The sequence below is a fragment of the Myodes glareolus genome, chromosome 27, assembly GCF_982192425.1.
Source record: "Myodes glareolus chromosome 27, mMyoGla1.1, whole genome shotgun sequence".
Lineage (NCBI taxonomy): Eukaryota > Metazoa > Chordata > Mammalia > Rodentia > Cricetidae > Myodes > Myodes glareolus.
Window position 1 is genome coordinate 400,697 of NC_142052.1, and position 19,848 is coordinate 420,544.

Here is a 19,848-nt window from a genome sequence, read left to right on the forward strand (position 1 = left end):
TAAAATTTACAAATAATAAGTTTTCTGAAAGTAATGTAGAGAATGTGTTAAACTTGGTTTCTACTTGAACAGTCTTTGCTGTCATCTTGAATGTAAGAGATCCCAGTCATCAGAATTTGTGTTACTTCTGTCTTAACCAGCAGACCAAGAGGCGGAGTGCCTTTGTCCTGGTGAAAGGCAGGATTAACTATTCATGGCTTTTGGCTGTGGTGAGAAACCTGTAACTGCTTTCAAGGATTACTTTACTTATAGGTCATTGATAACAGAGCAGTCACAGTGAGACATATACAACTAAGAGCTTATTTTTAAAATCTCTGTTTTTATGCACTAACATATTTTTGTATTTAGTTCTTCTAATTGCACAACACCTGGACACTGACTGATGAAGGGCAGGTTTTAATTTACCCAGGCAGTATGAGGCTGAGTAATATGTCATCCTAGGCTGGCATATACAGGCTGAGTGGGGTCTCTTTGCCATGTGGCTTATTGCTTATCTTTTTCTTACCTTATTGGTTACCTTATTCTTGGAGATGGGAAAGGTTAGAAATTAAAATTTCTTATGGCTGGACTCACTTTTCGAAAGCCAGTACAAAATTTTTCCTCTAATGCCAACATTTCTCCTAGCTTATACATTATTGTAGCGTAGTCATTTCAAAATAATTTAGGACTGAGGATGGCTGTACCAGTCTCTAATCCCTGTACTTGAGATGTTGAGGTGCAGGGGTCAGGAATATAACGACATCCTTGGCTACACATTGATTCAGGACTAACCTGGACTTAATGAAACTGTCTTCAACAAAACAACAGCAAAAGCAACAGAAGGAAAAAGATTTTCTCTAGAAAATGTTAAGTGGCACAGCCATTGCCTTGGAAATTCTTCACCAGAAATCTAATTGACCTGGGCCAGTGAGATGGTTTGCTGGGTTGAAGTGCCTCTGAGCAAGCATGGTGTCTTGGGCTTAATGCCTGGAACCTACAGCAGAGAGAGAACCAAAACCTGAAACTAGATAAGAGCTGTCCTCTTATCTAGTTATATGTGCCATGTTTCCTGCCAGTAGTAGTAGTAGTAGTAACATAATAATAAATACAAAAATTAAGACAACTAGTGGTCAGCGAGATAGCTTAGCTGGTAAAGGTGCTCTCTCATTACTAAGGCCGGTGACCTGAGTTCAATCCCTGGACCCTACATGGTGGAAGCAGACAGCCAACTCCTGCAAGTAGACCTCTAACCTCCACAGGCACACCCCTGACATGCGCGCCACCAGATGAACAAATAAATAATAAATGAGGTAATTTTAAAACAAAAAAGAAACCTAACCAGAGCAAAACTACTTCCTTCTGTCCCTGTTCCCATTACCCCCCTCATCCTATTTCATTTAAGTTTAGAGTAAACCTTTAGGAGAAATACAACCCTGTGTGTCCATGATTGTGTGTGTGTGGATGTAGAGGTCAGAGGTGTCTCCCTAGATTAACTCTTTTTTTGGCTAATTTATTTATTTTGAGATAGAATTTAACTGCAAACTCCTCAGTGTTAGCACTGCTTCTTGATGAGTCTGTTTTCTCTCAGCACGGGCACACAAGAACTCAGCTCGGGTCTTCATGCTCCTTATCAACTGAGCCATCTTCCCCAGCTCTCCAAAAAAGGCTACTTTTAAGGAAAGAGGTGATATTGGGAATTTATTTTGAAAAAGGGAATTAAAAACCTTATTTTATTGAACAAAATTTCAGTTAAGTCTTAGAATTTCTGTTGCTGTGATGAAATACCATGGCCATAAAGCGAGATAGAGTGGGAAAAGGTTTATTATTCAGCTTACACTTTTTTTATTTGTTTGGTTTTTTGAGACAGGGTTTCTCTGTAGCTTTGGAGCCTGTCCTGGAACTAGCTCTTGTGGACCAGGTTGGCCTCAAACTCACAGAGATCCACCTGCCTCTGCCTCCCGAGTGCTGGGATTAAAGGTATGTGCCACTATCACCGGTTTCAGCTTACACTTCTGCATTACTGTTCATCACTGAAGGAAGTCAGGACAGGAACTCAGACAGCATAGGATCCTGGAGGCAAGAACTGATGCAGATGCTATGGAGGGGTGCCACTTACTGGCTTACACCTCATAGTTTGCTCAGTCTGCTTTCTTATATACCAGAACCAGCAGGCCAGGGATTGACACCACCCACCATGGATCCCTCAATGATCACTAATTGAGAGATGCCTTACAGATGGATTCTATGGAAGCATTTCATTATCTGAGGCTCCCTTCTGACAACTTTAGCTTGTGTCAAGTTGACATACAAAACCAGTACAAGTTACAGGAAAAGATACAACTGGAAAATATTCACTAACTTTTTTATGAACAAATTTTCTTGACACACATTTGTATATTAAATATTACCAGGTTAGTTGTATAACAACACTATTGAATGTCTTTTAGATGGTAATGAAATTGTGATGAAGAACATTTGCTAATTACATAAAGGTTTTATTGTTTCTGGTTGTTTAGTGTGTGGTAAATAAGTATTCTTCATGCTTATCATGTTCTTGCTGATTTTTTAAAAAACCTTTTAATCTCTGTCTCCTCATTTCTCAGTGGTTTTGCTTAAAATTCAGTGTTTTCTATTAGTTTATTATGTATCATTTGCAGACTGTTTGTTCTGGACTTTGATTTTACTGAGGTTGGCCTGACTGTGACCTGTTTTGAAGAGTGAGGATGGAGTTAGTGACAATCAAGGACAGTTGTTTCAGTGTCCAGTTCATTACTAGTACTTCTTACATCTGTATAATTTCCACCATTTTTCTTTTGTGTGTTGTCATGACAGAAGTGATGAGCTTTTTTATTTATTTATTTTTTAAGGTTTTGGCCTCTCAAGATGCAGGTCAGTTAACCCATCTTCATTTTTCCCACATTGCAGAGCACTGGTTTAACTCAGCACCTTTGTGAGGGGTCTCTTATGTGTCCCCTGAAATCTTGAGAAGGTTGGCACCAGAGTAAGCATGGCAGCCAGCAAAGCTACTGCATGTAGTCCTTTTCCATTTAGTGGGAGAGCCTCAGAGAGACTCCTAGGCCTAAGCTTACCACACTGAGAGAGTAGATCACAGATAGTAGTCTGTGAATATGTGAAACAGAGGTAATTGTAGTGATTTCAGGAACAGAATTGGAATCAGTGGGGTATTGAAAGCCCAGCATGGTTGAGCACAGGGGTTGGGAAATGCGTCTCTGAGCACTTGGTAACATGAGCTAAGTTTTCGGAGCGACTCTGCCTTTTTATCATTCATGCACTGAGGTCTACTGATAGGATTTCCTCTTAGCCTCTAAATATACTAAAAAATTTTAAACATTTAAAACTCTTTTACAATTTCATTATTTGGTTTTTTTCTTCTAAGTTCCCTGCCCACTTTTATTTCTTTTTGTGGGTGGGTGCTCCATTGCTGTTAGCAAGGGCGGTATACCAGTTTCTCTAACCCAACAACCATTTAACTGCCTGTTAGTCTTAATTAGGGTTTCTATTTGCTGTGAAGGGACATGGCAACTCTTAAAAGGAAAACGTTTAATTGGGATGGCTTTCACTTCAGAGGTCTAGTCCATTATCATCATGGTGTGACATGGTGGCATGCAGGCAGACATGGTGCCCAAGAAGGAGCTGGGAGATCATCTTGATCTGCAGGCAACAGGAAGTGAACTACCATACTGAGCATAGCTTGAGCAAAGACCTCAAAGCCCACACATAGTAACTCACTTTCTCCTATAAGGAGGCCACACCTATTCCCACAAGATCATACCTCCTAATAGTGCTACTCTATTTGGGGACCATTTTCTTTCAAACCACTACACTGTTGCTTCTTAGAGAGGGGTGGCGCCTTGTGAACTTCCCAGTAAATATGGTAGTAGGCCTAGACTTGTGCGAATCCTTTTCTGTTATTGTTAGCAATTTCCAGACTTCCTTTTAGCCTTCCCCCATTTTTAATTTTGAAACTCTTTTTCTGTTTTATTCTCTGTGTGTGTGTATGTTTGTATGTACACTCAGGCATGTGTGTCAGAGAAAAACTTTTAGGAGCTGGTTCTCTTGTACTAATCCCAGGATTGAGTTCAAGTCTTCAGGCTAGCGTGGCAAGCAGTTTTACCCACTGAGTAAAACTGAACCCATTTTGTAGGTTCAGACTCTTGATAGATTCTTACTACCCTATCATCTGAGGTTACCTCAACACATGGGTGTTTCTTATGGCCTAAAATGGTTCCACACAAATATAGGACAGTGATTTTTAAAAATCTTTCTTTAGGGGCTGGAGATAAATCTCAGCAATTAAGAGAACTCTGCTTTTCCAGAGGTTCTGAGTTTTATTCCCAGCACCATATGACATCTAACAATATTCTGAAACATAAATTCCAGGGGAACCTGTTTCCTCTTGTGGTCTCTGTGGTACTAGGCGTAAACATGGTGCATAGACACGTAGGCAAAACATCCATATACTTAAAATAATCTAGAAAGTCTTTATAAAGTATACTTCAAGTAAAATCAAGTTTACAGATGGTTATGTAAAGAATTTGTCAAGTGAAAGGAAGATTTTGTTAGAATCTAGGAACCACTATATACCTGATTTACTGAGTCACAAAAATCAAGGGTCTCATGTTGAGTTTGTGATGAAATTGGCAGGAGCACCTCATGTTTATTGTACTCTTTCTCTTCTGCTGTCTTTATTATTAGTATTCTGAGAGGATTGTGTCTGCCTGGTTTCCCCCCTGTGATAACTATGTGATTTGTGTGTGTGTGTGTGTGTGTGTGTGTGTGTGTGTGTGAGAGAGAGAGAGAGAGAGAGAGAGAGAGAGAGAGAGAGAGAGAGTGAGTGAGTCTGTTTCTGGTCTTTGCTATATGCTCTGTTCTGAATGTAGCAGGAGTTTTGAATGTCTGTGTATTCTGAAATGGAAATACGAGAGACAGAAGAGCATTTACTACAGAGTCACTCTTACGTCACTCGTCATTACCCGCAATCTCAGTAACTTTGAAGGCAGGAGTAAAAATTGTACCTAAAAGGGTACGTATAAGCAGAAAAGTCTGTGAGTGCATCCAAAAGGATGAACATCTCTGTTGAGGATGTAACTAAGTTGGTTGAGTGTTTGTCTAGAATGCTGGAAATGGTGGGTTTCGTCCTCCAGCATTGGATAAATGTGTGGTGTTACATGCCTGCCGTCCAATAGGAGAGTCTTCATGAATTCAAGCTCTCATTCTTGGAGCTGAGTAGCCAGTTCAAGCCCAGTCCTTCCGATACCCAGTCTCAAAAAACTAAGTAGGGAAAGCTTTAGTTACTTTTGTTTTGTTGATTTTGAGACAGGGTTTCTCTGTATAGTCTTGGCTCCCCTGGAACTAGCTCTGTGGACCAGGCTCTGCCTCCCAAATGCTGGAGTTAAAAGTGTGTGCTGTCGTCACCCAGCTTTGCTCTTCTTTGTGTGTGTGTGTTGTATAATGTGTATGTGTTGGATTTGGGTTGCGCATGCCATGGTATGCATGTGACGATCAGAGGATAACTTTGTGAAATTAGTTCTCTTCTTCCACGTTTATTTTGGGTTCTCAGGCTTGCACGGCATCTAAGCCATTTTGACAACCCAGTGTGTTTCTTTGATTTGGTTTACAAGGTATACATTAGAAGTGTAAGAAGAATATGGTGTTGCAGACCACCTTATTTTAATTAAGAAGGCTAATTAGTAGCGGTGTAATTTCAATTCATATAAGGCATGCTAAACCTACATTTTAAAAGCCAGTATATGAGAAGGCTGAAGAGTTGGAGAGATGGCTAAGCAGTTGAGACCATGCATATACTGCTCTTGTAGAGGATCTGACTTCAGTTCCCAGCATCATGTTGGGCAGCTCACAACTGCCAAGGAGTTCTGACACCTCTGGCCACCGTGGGCACATACACCGTTTTTTTTCTTTGTTTAAAATGAAGACCAAATGCTCAACTTTGGTTGCTTGAGTCTGTGATAATTTATTTGTTGGAACTAAGAAACAAACAGTCTTTTGGAAAAAGTGGAGTATGGTCAATGTGAACCACTCTTCCTTTAGATTCTCATTATAAATGGTGCAGTTCAGCTGTGTGTGCAATAAGCTGAGTAGCTCAGTTGGTTTATGAAAGTATCATTCAGTTAGTCTAATATTATATGGCTGGCTCTGCATGAATTTATGAAGAAGTTAGTTATATGGGTGAGAGAGATCTCATGGTGTCCAGGAAAGAAAACTGTGTAGTAGTTGTGGTGTGAGAAAGCATAGCATGTTTGAGGTCCCACATAGAATAGAACTTCGCACCTCCAGAGGACAGCGTCTGTAAACGCGAGAATGTGGCAGTTGTGTCCCAATTGTGCAGTTCACAGTTAGACTGTAAAGGGCATGTTTAGTGGTAGATGACATACTGAAGGCTGAAATAAAGTAGACATGAGGCCGAGTAGTTGATGAATTCAGTTTTAGATACTGTACACATTCAGTGACTATTTAATGGAAAGTATTAGGGGAGATTCATATGGATTTAGGTTGCACAAAATATACCAGACTGGCAAATCATGTACAGTATCATTAATGCCTTTAGAGTTGTTGAGATTTAGGCTACAGACATGTTAGTGAATGTGGAAGGTTCTGTAGGGTCACCAATGTGTGAGAATTAGGTGGAAGATGATAATCCTGTGATGGATTTAGAGTTCTAGAGACTTATACAAGGAAACAGCTGCAGGGCAATGGTGGTGCACACCTTTAATCCCAGCACAGGGGAGGCAGAGGCAGGATCTCTGAGCTCTAGGACAGCCAGGGCTATACAGAGAAACCCTGTCTCCAAAAAAATAAAAAAAAAAAAACAAACAACAAAAAACCCCAAACAACAACAACAAAACCCCACCCCCCCAAAAGGAAAAAAATTAAACAATGTCTATGCTTGATGATATTTATCTGTAGACCCAACTACTCTGGAGAATGAGACAATAAAACTTATATCCTCCTATAATTTTATGCAGAAACTAAAACCTATTTTCTCTGTGAGGTAAAGAAACCCTCCCTCCCTCCCTCCCTCCCTCCCTCCCTCCCTCCCTCCCTCCCTCCCTCCCTCCCTTTTTTCTTTCTTTCTGTGTTTTTAAAATATTTATTTATTATGTATACAATATTCTGTCTGCAGGCCAGAAGAGGGCACCAGACCTCATTACAGATGGTTGTGAGCCACCATGTGGTTGCCGGGAATTGAACTCAGGACCTTTGGAAGAGCAAACAATGCTCTTAACCACTGAGCCATCTCTCCACCCCCCCCCCCCTTTTAAAGATAGGGTTTCTCTGTAACTTTGGAGACTGTCCTGGAACTTGTTCTGTGTATCAGGCTGGCCTCAAACTTACAGAGATCCTCTTGAAGAAGCATACTCTTAAGCTGTAAGTAGAAATAGGATCATGGGATCATGCCAAAAGGATGAATTAAAGGCTTGGAGATGTAAGGAGCTAACTGAGCATTCTGAGTGTAGCAGTGTGTTACACAGATGACAGAGGTAATGCAGATGAAACCTGAAGGAAAACAATTAGGTTGATGGACTTTTATTTTTTAATTTTTGTAATTATGTTTTTATGTCTCCATTTTGCATTGAGGGTGTTCTGTGTGGGACATGGTATGTGTTTGGAAGTTAGGACAGCTGCCAGAAATTGGTTCTCTTCTTCCAGTATATAGGTCCTGAGGATTGAGTTCAGGTAGTCAGCTTCAATAATAGCAGGTGCCTTATCTGTTGAGTCACCCCAGGTTGATGAGCCTTATAAAGTGGTATAGAAATACAAATGGAGAGTAATGGTTGAAGTAATAGGTATTCGCAAGGTTGCAAATATCTGTGAATCAGGAGTGGTGGTGAAGATGTATTTTTTAAACTGTTGGAGATAGGGTGGGGATAGTGTCTTAAAAGGTAGCTGTAAACGCACACTGGATTTTTAAATGTTAATTTGTTGTTTGTTTGTTTGTTTGGAGACAGCACTTCTCTGTGTAGCCCTGGCTGTCCTGGAACTTGCTCTAGATCAGGTTGGCCTTGACTCAGAACTCCACCTGCCTCTACCTCCCAAGTTCTGGAATTAAATGTGTGTGCCACCACTGCTCAGTTGTTTTGGAAATTCCTAATAGCTAACCAGACCCAGTGATGGTAACAGATTCAGTAGGGTCAATAGCTAATGGTGTAGGGGGAAGGGCACATAGGGCCTCACAAGGTATGACACTAATGTAGAGTTTATAATCATCAATGAAACTTTGTTTTTCTGCAACTAAACAAATCTCATGATTTGGTGGAAAGGTAAAAGGGATATGGGAAACTGTTTCTTGTATTGGTGGAGTGTTTTTTATCCCTACAGTTATAATAGTTAAGTTTTATCTTGAAGATTCTTTATACAAACTAAAGTAAGAAGTTCAAAAATAAAATACTTTTTGCAACAAAATATTGTTAAAGTGACTGTGGTTCAAGATATTTCACTATGAAATATCTGTTCAAAACATGTAGGGAGCTGAGGTAGAGTACAATTAGCCTCTTCATACAATAACATCCTGACTGCAACAACAACAAAAACATGTTGAAGTTGATAATAAAAGGGAGAAGAAAGTGAATTTAAAACTATGGAAGTATCAAGAAAGAGGCCTGCGCCTCATTAACTGTAGGAAACTGAGAAGTTTCCTACAGTTATAGGAAAGTTATAGGAAAGTTATAGAGAGTGCTATGCTGTGCTAGGCAGACCTTAACAGCAGGCAGGGAAGGAAGGCTTCCACAGGCCAAACACAACATTTGCTGGACTTTACACAGATTATTTAGTAATTCTCCATAGTAGCCTACCAAGTTGAAATATTTATCCCCATTTTATAAACGAGAGAGGCTTTAGAGAGTGTAGGCAGTTTGCTGAGGTCCCATGGTTACTGAAAATGAAGAAGTCCTAGGCAAAGCCATTTCTCCTTTTGAAATGGGGGGGGGCTTAACTGAACAATTTCAGTGTGGCCCCTTGTACTGGGCTCTGTAAACTACTTCAGAATTCTCAAAGTACGTTTTATTATTATGCCAGTTTTGTTAATTTTATATTGCCTATGGGATGAGAATATAGGCTTAAATTAGGGAAATCCCTTAACACTTGGAAAGAATTTTCCTACTCTGTTGCATTTATGCAGCTAGTTTTTTCTTTATATTTTTCATTATTTTAATTTTATTAGCATAATCATCATTTAAAAATATTGTTTTACCTTGAGGAAACACACACACGCGCGCGCGCACACACACACACATACACACATTACTGAGACCTTATAGTTTTATTTATTTATTGTTGTTGTTAGAACTGGGGACCCAGCCCAGGTCCTTGCACCTGTTAGGCCAGTCTCCACCACTGAGTTAAAACCCAAATCCTGATAGTTTTATTTTTATGTGAACTTTTTTTTTTAAATAAAAGTATCCTGTAATTTAAAAAATACAGTTGAAAATACTTCTCAGGAATAGGAAAAACAGCTTTTTATATGAAATAATAATACTAGGTTTTACTTACTTGAAATTGTGAGCCTTTGCTAGTTGACGGTGTGTTTGGTCAAGTGTTGTGTATTTTTCCTGGGTCTTTACCTTTGCTCTGTTCTTTTCATCTTCCCTTTAAGTCCTTTTTCTCACTAACTTGGTTCTAGCAACCATCTTCTCAGTTAAATTGAACTTGCACTTAAATTTCTGATGTAGGCAGCGCTGCCAGTCCTTTCCTGAAAGGACAAGAGTATTATCTCTGCTCGGTACCTGGGTGTTGCTGTTCACTTGTGTACTGTGAAGGAGGAGGGGAAAACTAAGGTGTAAAAAAGGAAGACTCTTTTTAAAGGCATTAGGGACTAGATATTAAATATATCTTTAATTAAAGACAATCAGGAAATTGTAACAAAGATTAAGCATATTTTAATCATTGAATTGGGGTTTTGGTTTAATATTTCATTCTTAAGTGACAAAAATGATTCACTGAGCCATATTTTTCAGGGCTAATCAAATAGAAGCAGGCAGGGGTTGCAAATCTGTTCATTGCAGACTGAAACATTATAATTTAGGCTTCTTAATTTATTTATTATATTGAGTTTAGATATTAGTGTTTCTTGTTTGTATTCTAATTTGTTCAAATTGAAACCTTTTTATAGAGCTCGGGTAGTTCTGCCTTGGGGAAAAAAAAGGACACCCCTCTGCTTAAAAGAAATGGTACTTCCTGCTTTCATAAACAGTCATGTGCATAGTTTAGCAAGGCCTGATGCCTCTGGAGCTTTTTCCCTTTATAGCACCATTGAATCGGAGTCCTAACAGAAGTACTGTGAATCTTGTGGCCTCATTCTGAACAAAAGGGATTAGAGAAGAAAAATCTCTTGATATAAGGCTTATAAGCGAGGGCAGGCAATCTTGGTTGTGAATATTTTCTGATTTTTCCAGAAATCAAGCAGAAGATTGAGCTGCTGATGTCAGTTAACTCTGAGAAGTCGTCCTCTTCAGAAAGGTACAGCTACATCTCTTGCATGAACAATTAATGGTGTAGCATTGCTAAGAAACAAATAGGGCATATTCTTTTTCTTGTCAAGTTTGCTATATAATGTTGTACTGCATGCTGGCATTGTGCTGTATTAAAGATGTGTTTGGGCAAGCTGTTCTGCTTTGCGAAGGGTAATTGATTTTTTTTTTTTTAAAGAAAAACAGTCAGCTTAATCGGCTGCAGCATGCACACCATAACACAGCAGACCGCTGGCTCATGTGTGACAGCTGCTGAAAACTGAAAAAAATTCAACCAAGGAATTCTTGTGCTTTTTAAAGGAACTATTATGGGATTTCTGTTCTTATTTTTTTGAGGTTGCTGCTATATAGAATTTCCAAGGATATTTATAATATAGCTTAAACGTAGCTGATTTTTTTCCTTGTAATAAGTATTTTTTTAATGTACAAAGGGAGTGCCATTTGTACATAGCTTAGGAATTGCAAACCCACAGATTAGTCACATTCTCTAAAAGAGATGTGATGTTTCTTCAAGTCTCTGCTAGGCAATGGAACAGTCACTGCATGCAGTAATGGTTCATGCCTGCAGGTAAGGACAAAATGACTCAGAAGTATTTTTAAAGCAATTATTTTATCTGTCATTCATATGATTATACCTGTAAGCAGATATTTTATGAAAAGTACTATTTTCCCTTATAAACAAAATGAAGATATTTTTATTTTCTGTTAAAACGAGATCAAAGTTCCCTATTTTGATAAGTAAATTCTGTGTTCACTTCTGTTTGTCAAAATTGTGTATATTAAATATGTATCCAAAATGTTTTGAATTGATGTTCTTAGGCAAAAAGTTGACTGCTACCTTTTCTTTTGCTTATCTTATCAATTCGTACTTAATGTTGATAATTGTGTTTAAGCCATGTTGATTCATCTTTTCTAGGGCTAATTTTCAGGGCTGTCTTTGTTCATAGATTGAAAATTTAGGAAAATAATATGGAAAATTATTTGGTGGTAAAGAAATGATAGAGGAATAATATTGTTAAAACAAAAACTAGCTGATTCTTCATGGCAAAATGTGTATGAGTTTCAGGGCATGATCTGATAACAAGATTATATTGACTTACTAGAATTAGGTAAATAAGCTTCTGCTTGCAACTTTGGTTACAAATGAAGATGTAGCTGCTTTCTGTAGAGTTTGAAAATAAAAAATGACTAAGAAGGTTTGTGTTTATTTATTTATTTTTGACCTTTCTAACTTCTGGTTTGTGGCTAGCCACCTGATCACAATCATTCTGTTTGTTGAGCTGCAAAACAATCTTCAGCCTTGTGGATGTTCTGCCAGTAAAATGGTGGTGATGGAACAGCAGAGGGTAGGTAGGGGTGTAAGCAGCGAGCAGGCCAAGCACCGGTTTAGAGTTTTGTACTAGAGTGTACTTAATGAGATGACAGCAATAAACCTGCAGACTTTTGCGGTAGTATGAATCCTTTATTGATAAATTACGAAATGAACACAGTGGATGAATATTTCTGAAAAAGAAGTTAGAATCGAGTGAATTCTTTTCTGACTAAAACTCATTGTATTTGGGAAAACACTCTAAAATATTTTCATGATTTTATTTACTTAGGCTCTTGTTGTTATTTTAGAAGAAAAGAGAGTACGTGTTGTCATAATTATGAAGCTTAGAAACCAGCTGCTGTGAGGATGTTTTTTGGCATGGTTTACTGGAGCTTGTCTTGTTGATTATGATTTTAGTAGGCACATAGAGTTCTACTGGGCAGTTGTGACAGTCTCACTAAGGTGGTGAGAAACAATACTTTGTAAGCACAAAAATTTAAATATCCTTTTTTTTCTCCATTTCATTAAAAGCCTTATTTTTTAGAGCAGTGATTCTCAAGCTTCATAATGCAGTTCCTTATGTTGTAGTGACCCCAACCATAAAGTTATTTTCATTCCTACTTTATAACTCTAATTTTGCTACTGTTATGAGTCATAATCTGAATATCTGTGATTCCTGATGGCCCCAGGTGACCCAGTGAAAGGGACATTTGACCCGCCCCCCCCCAAGGTATCATGACCCACCAGGTTGAGAACTGCTAATTTAGGGAATCTGTAAAAGATAAATCTCAAGTGTAAAAAGTTCATTATCTAAAACCAGTGTTTTGCCCAGGATGTGATATCTTAAAAAATTTAGCACAGTTTTCAGTTCATTATTCATTAGTTGTTATATCTTCCTAGACAGGGTTTCTCTGTAGCTCTAGAGCCTGTCCTGGAACTAGCTCTTGTCGACTAGGTTGACCTTGAACTCACAGAGATCCGCCTGCCTCTGCCTCTGGAGTGCTGGGATTAAAGGTACGTGCCACCACCACCTGGCTTCATTAGTTAGTATATCTTTTTTTTTTCTTTTTTTTTTCTTCTCACATCGCACTTTATTGGAGCCTCTTGGTTGAAGGGAGAGCAAGAAGCGAGAGAGAGAGAGAGAGAGAGAGCTAGTTAGTATATCTTAAAAATATTTTATATTTTAAAAAGTAGATTTTTGTTTTTTTTTAAAGATGAAAAGAAATGATTAACGATTTTATGTGTAGTAGCTTAAGTGTTAGTGACTTTTGAGATTTTCACAGGGCCAAGATTCCAGACGCCTATCAGTCTGGGGCAGAGACGTCTGGTTTCTTTTCCAAAGAGGGAGAAACTGTTGAGCTGTGTGCACCACAAGGTATTATTCCTGTACTCACCTCTGTGCCCGCAGTTTGGCGGATCTTCTGAGAGCTCTTTTAGAGACAAAGTGTGGTAGGTATGGGACCTGTGCTGGGGTGTTGTTTGTAACCCTTTCACTTTACACTTTTAATCCACTGTTTAGAAAATGCTCATTTTGTGGAAACTAGTATTTACTGCATTGATTTTGTTCATATACTTTTCTAAAGTGGGAAAAGTATGATAAAGAAAATACCGACTTAGCTTAATTTTGTAGACTTTTGAGAAGACACCTTCATTGAAAAATGAAATTGGTCCAAAATAAAATATGTTTAGAAATGCAATGTATGAATGGATCACAGTAGTTCTTGAAATTAATTTTAAAGTGATGCTTCTAGCTCAGATGAAATAATGGAGACCTATAAGGACGTAATTTGGTGAGGAGACACGCAGCACATGTGCTCCATTTAGGAAGGCCACTCCCAAGCCAAAGCTAATGCAACTACACTCAGCTGTAGTATAGTTTTTCATCTTGTGTTTAGAAGGGATAACATTTCTTACCACTTTACCCCCTGAAAAAAATTTTAATGTACCTTTCTAAAGATTAAAATCCTTTAATATTATTGATATTTGATATTATTGAATGAATGATAAATTACAAAACAACTGGTGTGTGTTGTGGCCAGTTAAGAGGGGACATCTGCTGCAAGAGACTGCCTTCTGGAGGTTCCAGGAATAATCCCACCACAAATGCTTCCTTTTTTAATTTAATGCTTGTTGTATGAATGAACATACTGATTTGTTAACATGGTAGCACTGGTACTTAGACACACGTTATGCTTTTGTCCACTCCTGTTTAGTGTAATAAAGTAAATGGAATCGTTAATGGCAACATTTAAGTTTTCACCCATTCCTCCCACCCGTTTTGCTTTGTTCTGGCTTTACCACTCCTGGAGTTCATGAGGTTGAACATGTGGTTAAGAGGAGGAATAAAAGTCATGCTAGGAAAAGGGTAGCAATTGCTCACTAAACAATCCAGATATTATTTTTCCTGTTGGTTGGTTGGTTGTTGGTGTTGAGAATTGAACCAGATACTACTAACTTCTTAATAGGGATGAGGGGGAGAAAGAGTGCAGAATAAGTGAGAAGGTATATGTCCCACAGTCACTTAAAGACTAGTAATTCAGTGCTCTAATTAGGATTTGTGTTTTTCTCAGGGAAAAGAATCTAAAGGACAAGCTTTTTGTACTTACATTTGTGACATTTTTCTTGTCATAAAGAGAGTCCTTGTAGGGGCTGGAGAGATGGCTCAGTGGTTAAGAGCACTGGCTGCACTTCCAGAGGTCGTGAGTTCAGTTCCCAGCAACCACATGGTGGCTCACAACCGCCTGTAATGAGATCTGGTGCCCTCTTTGGTATGTGGGCATAGCATGGAGGCAGAATTTTTTATACATAATAAATAAATAAATCTTAAAAAAAAGAGTCCTTGTAGCCTCACAGATAGTCAGCAAATACTGAATCCGTAAGTTGCTTCTTGCCTTTTCAATGAAGGAAGAAACAAGGAACGGAAAAAATCATAAACGTAATGCTGTGGCCTGTATTTGACCAGTGCTGAATAAACAGCAGTGGTGAGAAGTAATAGGGATGATAAATATATCCCTGCCCCATATAAGAGCATTTTATGTGCACTACTTGTGTTTGTTCCTGTGTGTCTTTTAATTTCCTTTCTTATTTTGAAGCAAACAGAAACCTTGAAGAATAATGAGAAAGGAGGAATTTGATGGTAACGGTGGTCCCAGAACAGGTGCTCTTCATTTACTCCAGCCTGCTGGGTGAGGTCTGAGCAGTAGAGATGGACAGACAGCCAAAGCATCTCTTGTCTCCTCTATTCTGTCCCTTCCCGGCACACACACTAGGCTGTACATTCATTGATGGCTCTATTCTTCCCTTTGCCAGTCCCCACCCTACCACTGCTTTCTTAGTGTCCCCGTGTACAGGATAGATTTCTTTTTTCTGAATGGTATAATGAGCCGAAGTGGTAGATAAATGCTTCTTTTGTTTATATTCAGTATTTATTAGTATTTTTATTGATGATATTGGAATTTTGCAAATCATAAGAAATATAGTTTGTGGATTTTTTAAGTTTTGTTCGTAGGGGTTTTGTTGTTACTTTTTTTTAAAGTTTAGTATATGTTTTTTTTTTGTGTGACACATAAGAAATCTTTGCCAAGCCTAGGCCCATTTAAATTTTCTGCTGGATGTATTTTTTTTAGAAGTTATATGTTTTATCCTGTCCTCTTCGTCCTCAATCCCCACCCCATTTTTTGGGGGGGGTGCAGTTTTGAGACTGTGATTCTCTGTGTAGCCCTGGCTGTCCTGAAACTCCGGTTTGTAGCCCAGGCTGACCTCAAACATAATAGATCTGTTCACATGTGCTGGGTTTAAAGACTTGTGCCACCATGCTCAACTAGAAATTATTCTCCTAATGTTTGCTCTACAGATCCATTTTGGGTTTTAATATTGAGGTAAGGATTGATAGCAATGTTTTAATTTCTTTTTTGCATATGGCTATTCAGTTTTTGTTTTGAATATTGTGTAAATAGAAACCTTTAAAACATTTTAAAACTCCGTGCTGGTTACAGGAAGCTAAATTGGATGCTTGGAAAATGTTTCACATTTATATGATGGAGTACAATATTCTTTGAGATATTTGGCATAAACTCCACTAGATCTTATGGTTTGCCCCTTTCTGGTTACAAAAGACTGTGAGCTGTGTGAGAAGTCTCTGAATGAAGAAGCGATGGAGCATGAGTGAGAGAGCCTCCTCTCAGAGTTACAGAATGAAAGCAGCGAGTCTTGTTTGTTTGGGCAGATAACTCTGAGAAGAGCTTGAAAGAATGCTTTTGAAGGGAGACAGGACTTTGTCCTGAAAACACTGAGAGACATATGGCACCTGTGAGCTAAGGATGCAGAGATCTGCACGTGCACCAGATTTTGTGCTTCAATGTCTTAAAGATCTAAGAAGTAGGAAGATGGACTGGGTTATGGTCCTTCCTTCTAGAATTCTTGAGTACAGTGTAGTAGGAAACCTTCATAAGCAGAAGTAGTAGGTGAAAAGGAAGATGTGGGTGAAAGTGAAAGCTAAACATGTTTAGCTTGACTGGGTTCCCTGGCTTAGTCCCCAGAACTAAAGTGATATGAGAAAAGACACATGCCTTCCCTTTGTCTCTCCCAGTGCTGCCCATGTGTTTCATGTGTGTGGTCACTGTCTTCAGAGTTTATAGCTTGCGTCTACTTCTATCCATTTCACCTGTTGATGAGTGTTGTTTGTGGCTGTGGGCTTAGGTATAGTGCTGCTTTGAGCATTTGTATACGTGTCTTTTGATAAATGAATCTGTGTATGCATTTCTGTTGAGTCTAGGTTTATAAACAGATAGGGACTGTTTTTTAGAACAGATGTTATAAAGGAGATGAACATTAGAACTTAGAGTCATAAGGGAACCATTCCCACTGATTATCATATTCTTTTTCTTTCTTGTTTTTTCGAGACAGGGTTTCTGTGTGTAGCTTTGGTGCCTGTCCCGGAAATAGCTCTTGTAGACCAGGCTGGCCTCAAATTCACAGAGATCCACCTGCCTCTGCCTCCTGAGTGCTGGAATTAAGGACGTGTGGCACCACCACCCAACTGATTATTATCTTTTAACAGGTCTAGAGGCTATACATGTTAACATTAGTTTTTTGATTCGGGTTCAATAGCAAAATAATTACTCAGGTAAATCCTCTTAGAAGCCTTCATATAAACTGTGCAAGGAAAAGCCTACTTTAGGAACTGAGGAAATAAATCTGTCTTGTGGCATTTTCATAATTTATAAACTGTTTTTAAGTTGTACTTGCTCTTGAAAATTTCTTGAGCTAGCATAAAAGTGCAGTCTTGCCATTTAATTTTTGGTTAAAAATAGCATTTATCTGAGCTGCCCTTCTGTTGATAACTATGTGCTTTACTTCCTACACTATTATATTTGTTATCCATTTAATCTGATTTTGTCTGATGTTAGAATTGTTGCTCACATCATAGCCTATGTAAACTATTTAAAACACAATCTATTGGGAAGGCCATTCACTGTAAAAAACCCTTCACCTGTATTCCCATGGTTCTTAGGATAAAGGTAGTACGAGGTCTGGCCTGCTGAGTACCCATGTTTTAGACTCATATTTTATGTTTAGAAAAGAACTGTGTGTGAAGGCTTCTGATACAGGTAATAGTCTGTTCTTTGCCACAGGCATAGGTTAAATTATAGTCACGACAAATTAACTCATGTAAGCTATCAAGATTACAAGTCTTTCTCAGATTTAAATTATATGACTTTTTAAAATTGACTATCCTTTGGATTATGTCCTGATTGAAGCATCCTACACACATGAAAGAGCATGTACATATGTTTTTAAGGCTCCTGTTTCTTATTTATAATTTTTTCTAAAGTATATTAGTAGATGAGAATCTCATTTCATTTCAGTTAAATGATATTGAATGCTATTTTTAATTATGTGATTATAAAGATTACATTAACAATCAAACTTTTAATTTTCAGCTTTTTGATTACTATTAAAACTTCTACAGGTTCTTAGACAAACTGCATTTTATAATTTTATGAATTACCTGTGTCATGTGCTCATTGGCCTTTGGTACATATTGTAAAAGTTTTCTTTCAGGATTGTGTGAAGGCCTTAAACCTGTGTAATAACCAGGTATCACAATAGGAGCAAAAGATATATGAATTTTTTAATTAAAAAACAGAAAACACCACAAAAAAGAGATTACCAATCTTAGTTCTTTTGTATCATGTAGTTTATAGTTACAATTTTTACATTTATTTTAATGTAAAATAGAAATTAAATCTGAATGCTTTCTGTTTCTTTACAGCAACAACAAAAAGCAACATCAAACCATACATTTACTCCTAGTGTCAGTGTTTTGTATGTCATTTGTTGCTTTTTGGTCACATATTTCACACTGTACTAATAGTTAAAGTATCATGCCTTTCTGTTACATTTAATTGTAGTTAAGCACAGGCAGTATAACAAATTTAATGTATCCTAAAACCTATTCTTTCAAAAGAATTTTTCTGTTTTTACCTGAGATAGGGAAACAGTGAGATAGGGAAACTGACCACGTGGTGCAGTCAGTCCTCTTCTTCCATCATATTGTGGGTATGTGGCACTTAGGTGCCGTGGTGAACATAGTGGTCAGCAGACCACGTGGAACATATAGTGGTCAGCAGACCACGTGGAACATATAGTGGTCAGCAGACCACGTGGTGCAGTCAGTCCTCTTCTTCCATCATATTGTGGGTATGTGGCACTTATGTGCCGTGGTGAACGTATAGTGGTCAGCAGACCACGTGGTGCAGTCAGTCCTCTTCTTCCATCATATTGTGGGTATGTGGCACTTAGGTGCCGTGGTGAACATATAGTGGTCAGCAGACCACGTGGTGCAGTCAGTCCTCTTCCTCCATCATTTTGTCTGTTCCGAGATCAAACAGGTTGTGAGGCTCGTACAGCAAGCACTTCATCTACTGAGTGAACCACCCTGCTGGCTGCTTCATTTTTGTCTTTGTAACTAGGTCCTTCTGAGTAGCCAAGATTGTCCTGGAACTTGAGATCCTCTTGTCTCAGTCTGCTGATTGCTGGGATTACAGGCTGTGACGCTGTGTCCAGTGTGAATTTTCTCTTAATTGGTAAATTATATGAGTTTACCAGGAAAGGTTCTGAACAGACTGTGCTCAGCGGCTATTGTAATGACAATGACAAAAATAACTGCTTTTAATGACTGTAGTTCAGATTCCTGATGCAGAAGAATCCTTTATATATCATGGGGCTAAAAAAACATGACTGATTTTTATAGATTATATTTATTTTCTGTCTATGCGGCATTTTTCAGCAGCTGCTACGAACCATTCACTCTGTGATTTTTAAATCTGCACACCCCAAAGACAGCACAAAATCATAGATTTTCTACAGATAATTGATGTACAGTATTTCTATAGAAGATAATATTGGTGAGTGCTTGTGCTTGTAGCTTGGTTCATTTCTTGGACATTCAGCGCTGAGCACTGTTTCATGGATGATACTGCAGTGGGTGGACCTTGGCACTGCTTAAAAGTACTGCGTATAACTAGTAATTGCATTTCTGTTTCAAAAGGCATTTTCTTAACATTTTTTATTATCTTTATGTATGTAGGTGTTTTGCCTACGTGTCTATCTGTATGTGTGCGGTCCACAAAGGTCAGAAGAGAGTGTATCATCCCCTGGTCCTGGACTTACAGATGGTTGTGAGCAGTCAAGTGGGTGCTGGGAATTGAACCCGGGTCCTCCTGAAAAGCAGCCAATGCTCTTAACTGCTCAACCGTGCCTCCAGCCCTAAAAATTACATTTCTGGACATAGTACTTTAAAAGATCGGAGGTGTGTATGATAGAAGGGTGCAGATAACTCCCGTAGCATATGTGAGGCTGCTGACTGTGTGGAAATACAAGCCAAGATTTGCTAGTTCTTCCACCCTTTTATTTTTTCTAGTTTTGGATCCTTATGTCAGATCTCTCTAGTGAGAGAGCATCTGCTGCTCAGATGCAGATCACAGGCAACCCCTTTCTCTGTGCCATAACATACTGACCCACCCGTGCAGACCCACTGAGAGGGATTTT

The 19,848-nt window shown here is 38.5% G+C and overlaps 1 protein-coding gene across 12 annotated transcripts in view; it reads left to right on the forward strand.

Annotated features, from left to right (window-relative positions):
- Positions 1 to 19,848, forward strand: part of Srpk2 (SRSF protein kinase 2) — a 206,164-nt gene that overhangs the window by 81,870 nt on the left and 104,446 nt on the right. For 5 of the 12 annotated variants that reach the window (XM_087902458.1, XM_087902459.1, XM_085684129.2 and 2 more), the window contains one exon: positions 10,410 to 10,473. The exons of 6 other annotated variants lie outside the window; for them this stretch is intronic. In XM_087902458.1, the coding sequence (XP_087758584.1) occupies positions 10,436 to 10,473 (38 nt within the window). In that variant the 5' untranslated portion in view covers positions 10,410 to 10,435. Of the gene's footprint in view, positions 1 to 10,221; positions 10,474 to 19,848 lie in introns of those variants that run through there. One more of the 12 variants, XM_087902457.1, reaches the window with a different exon arrangement.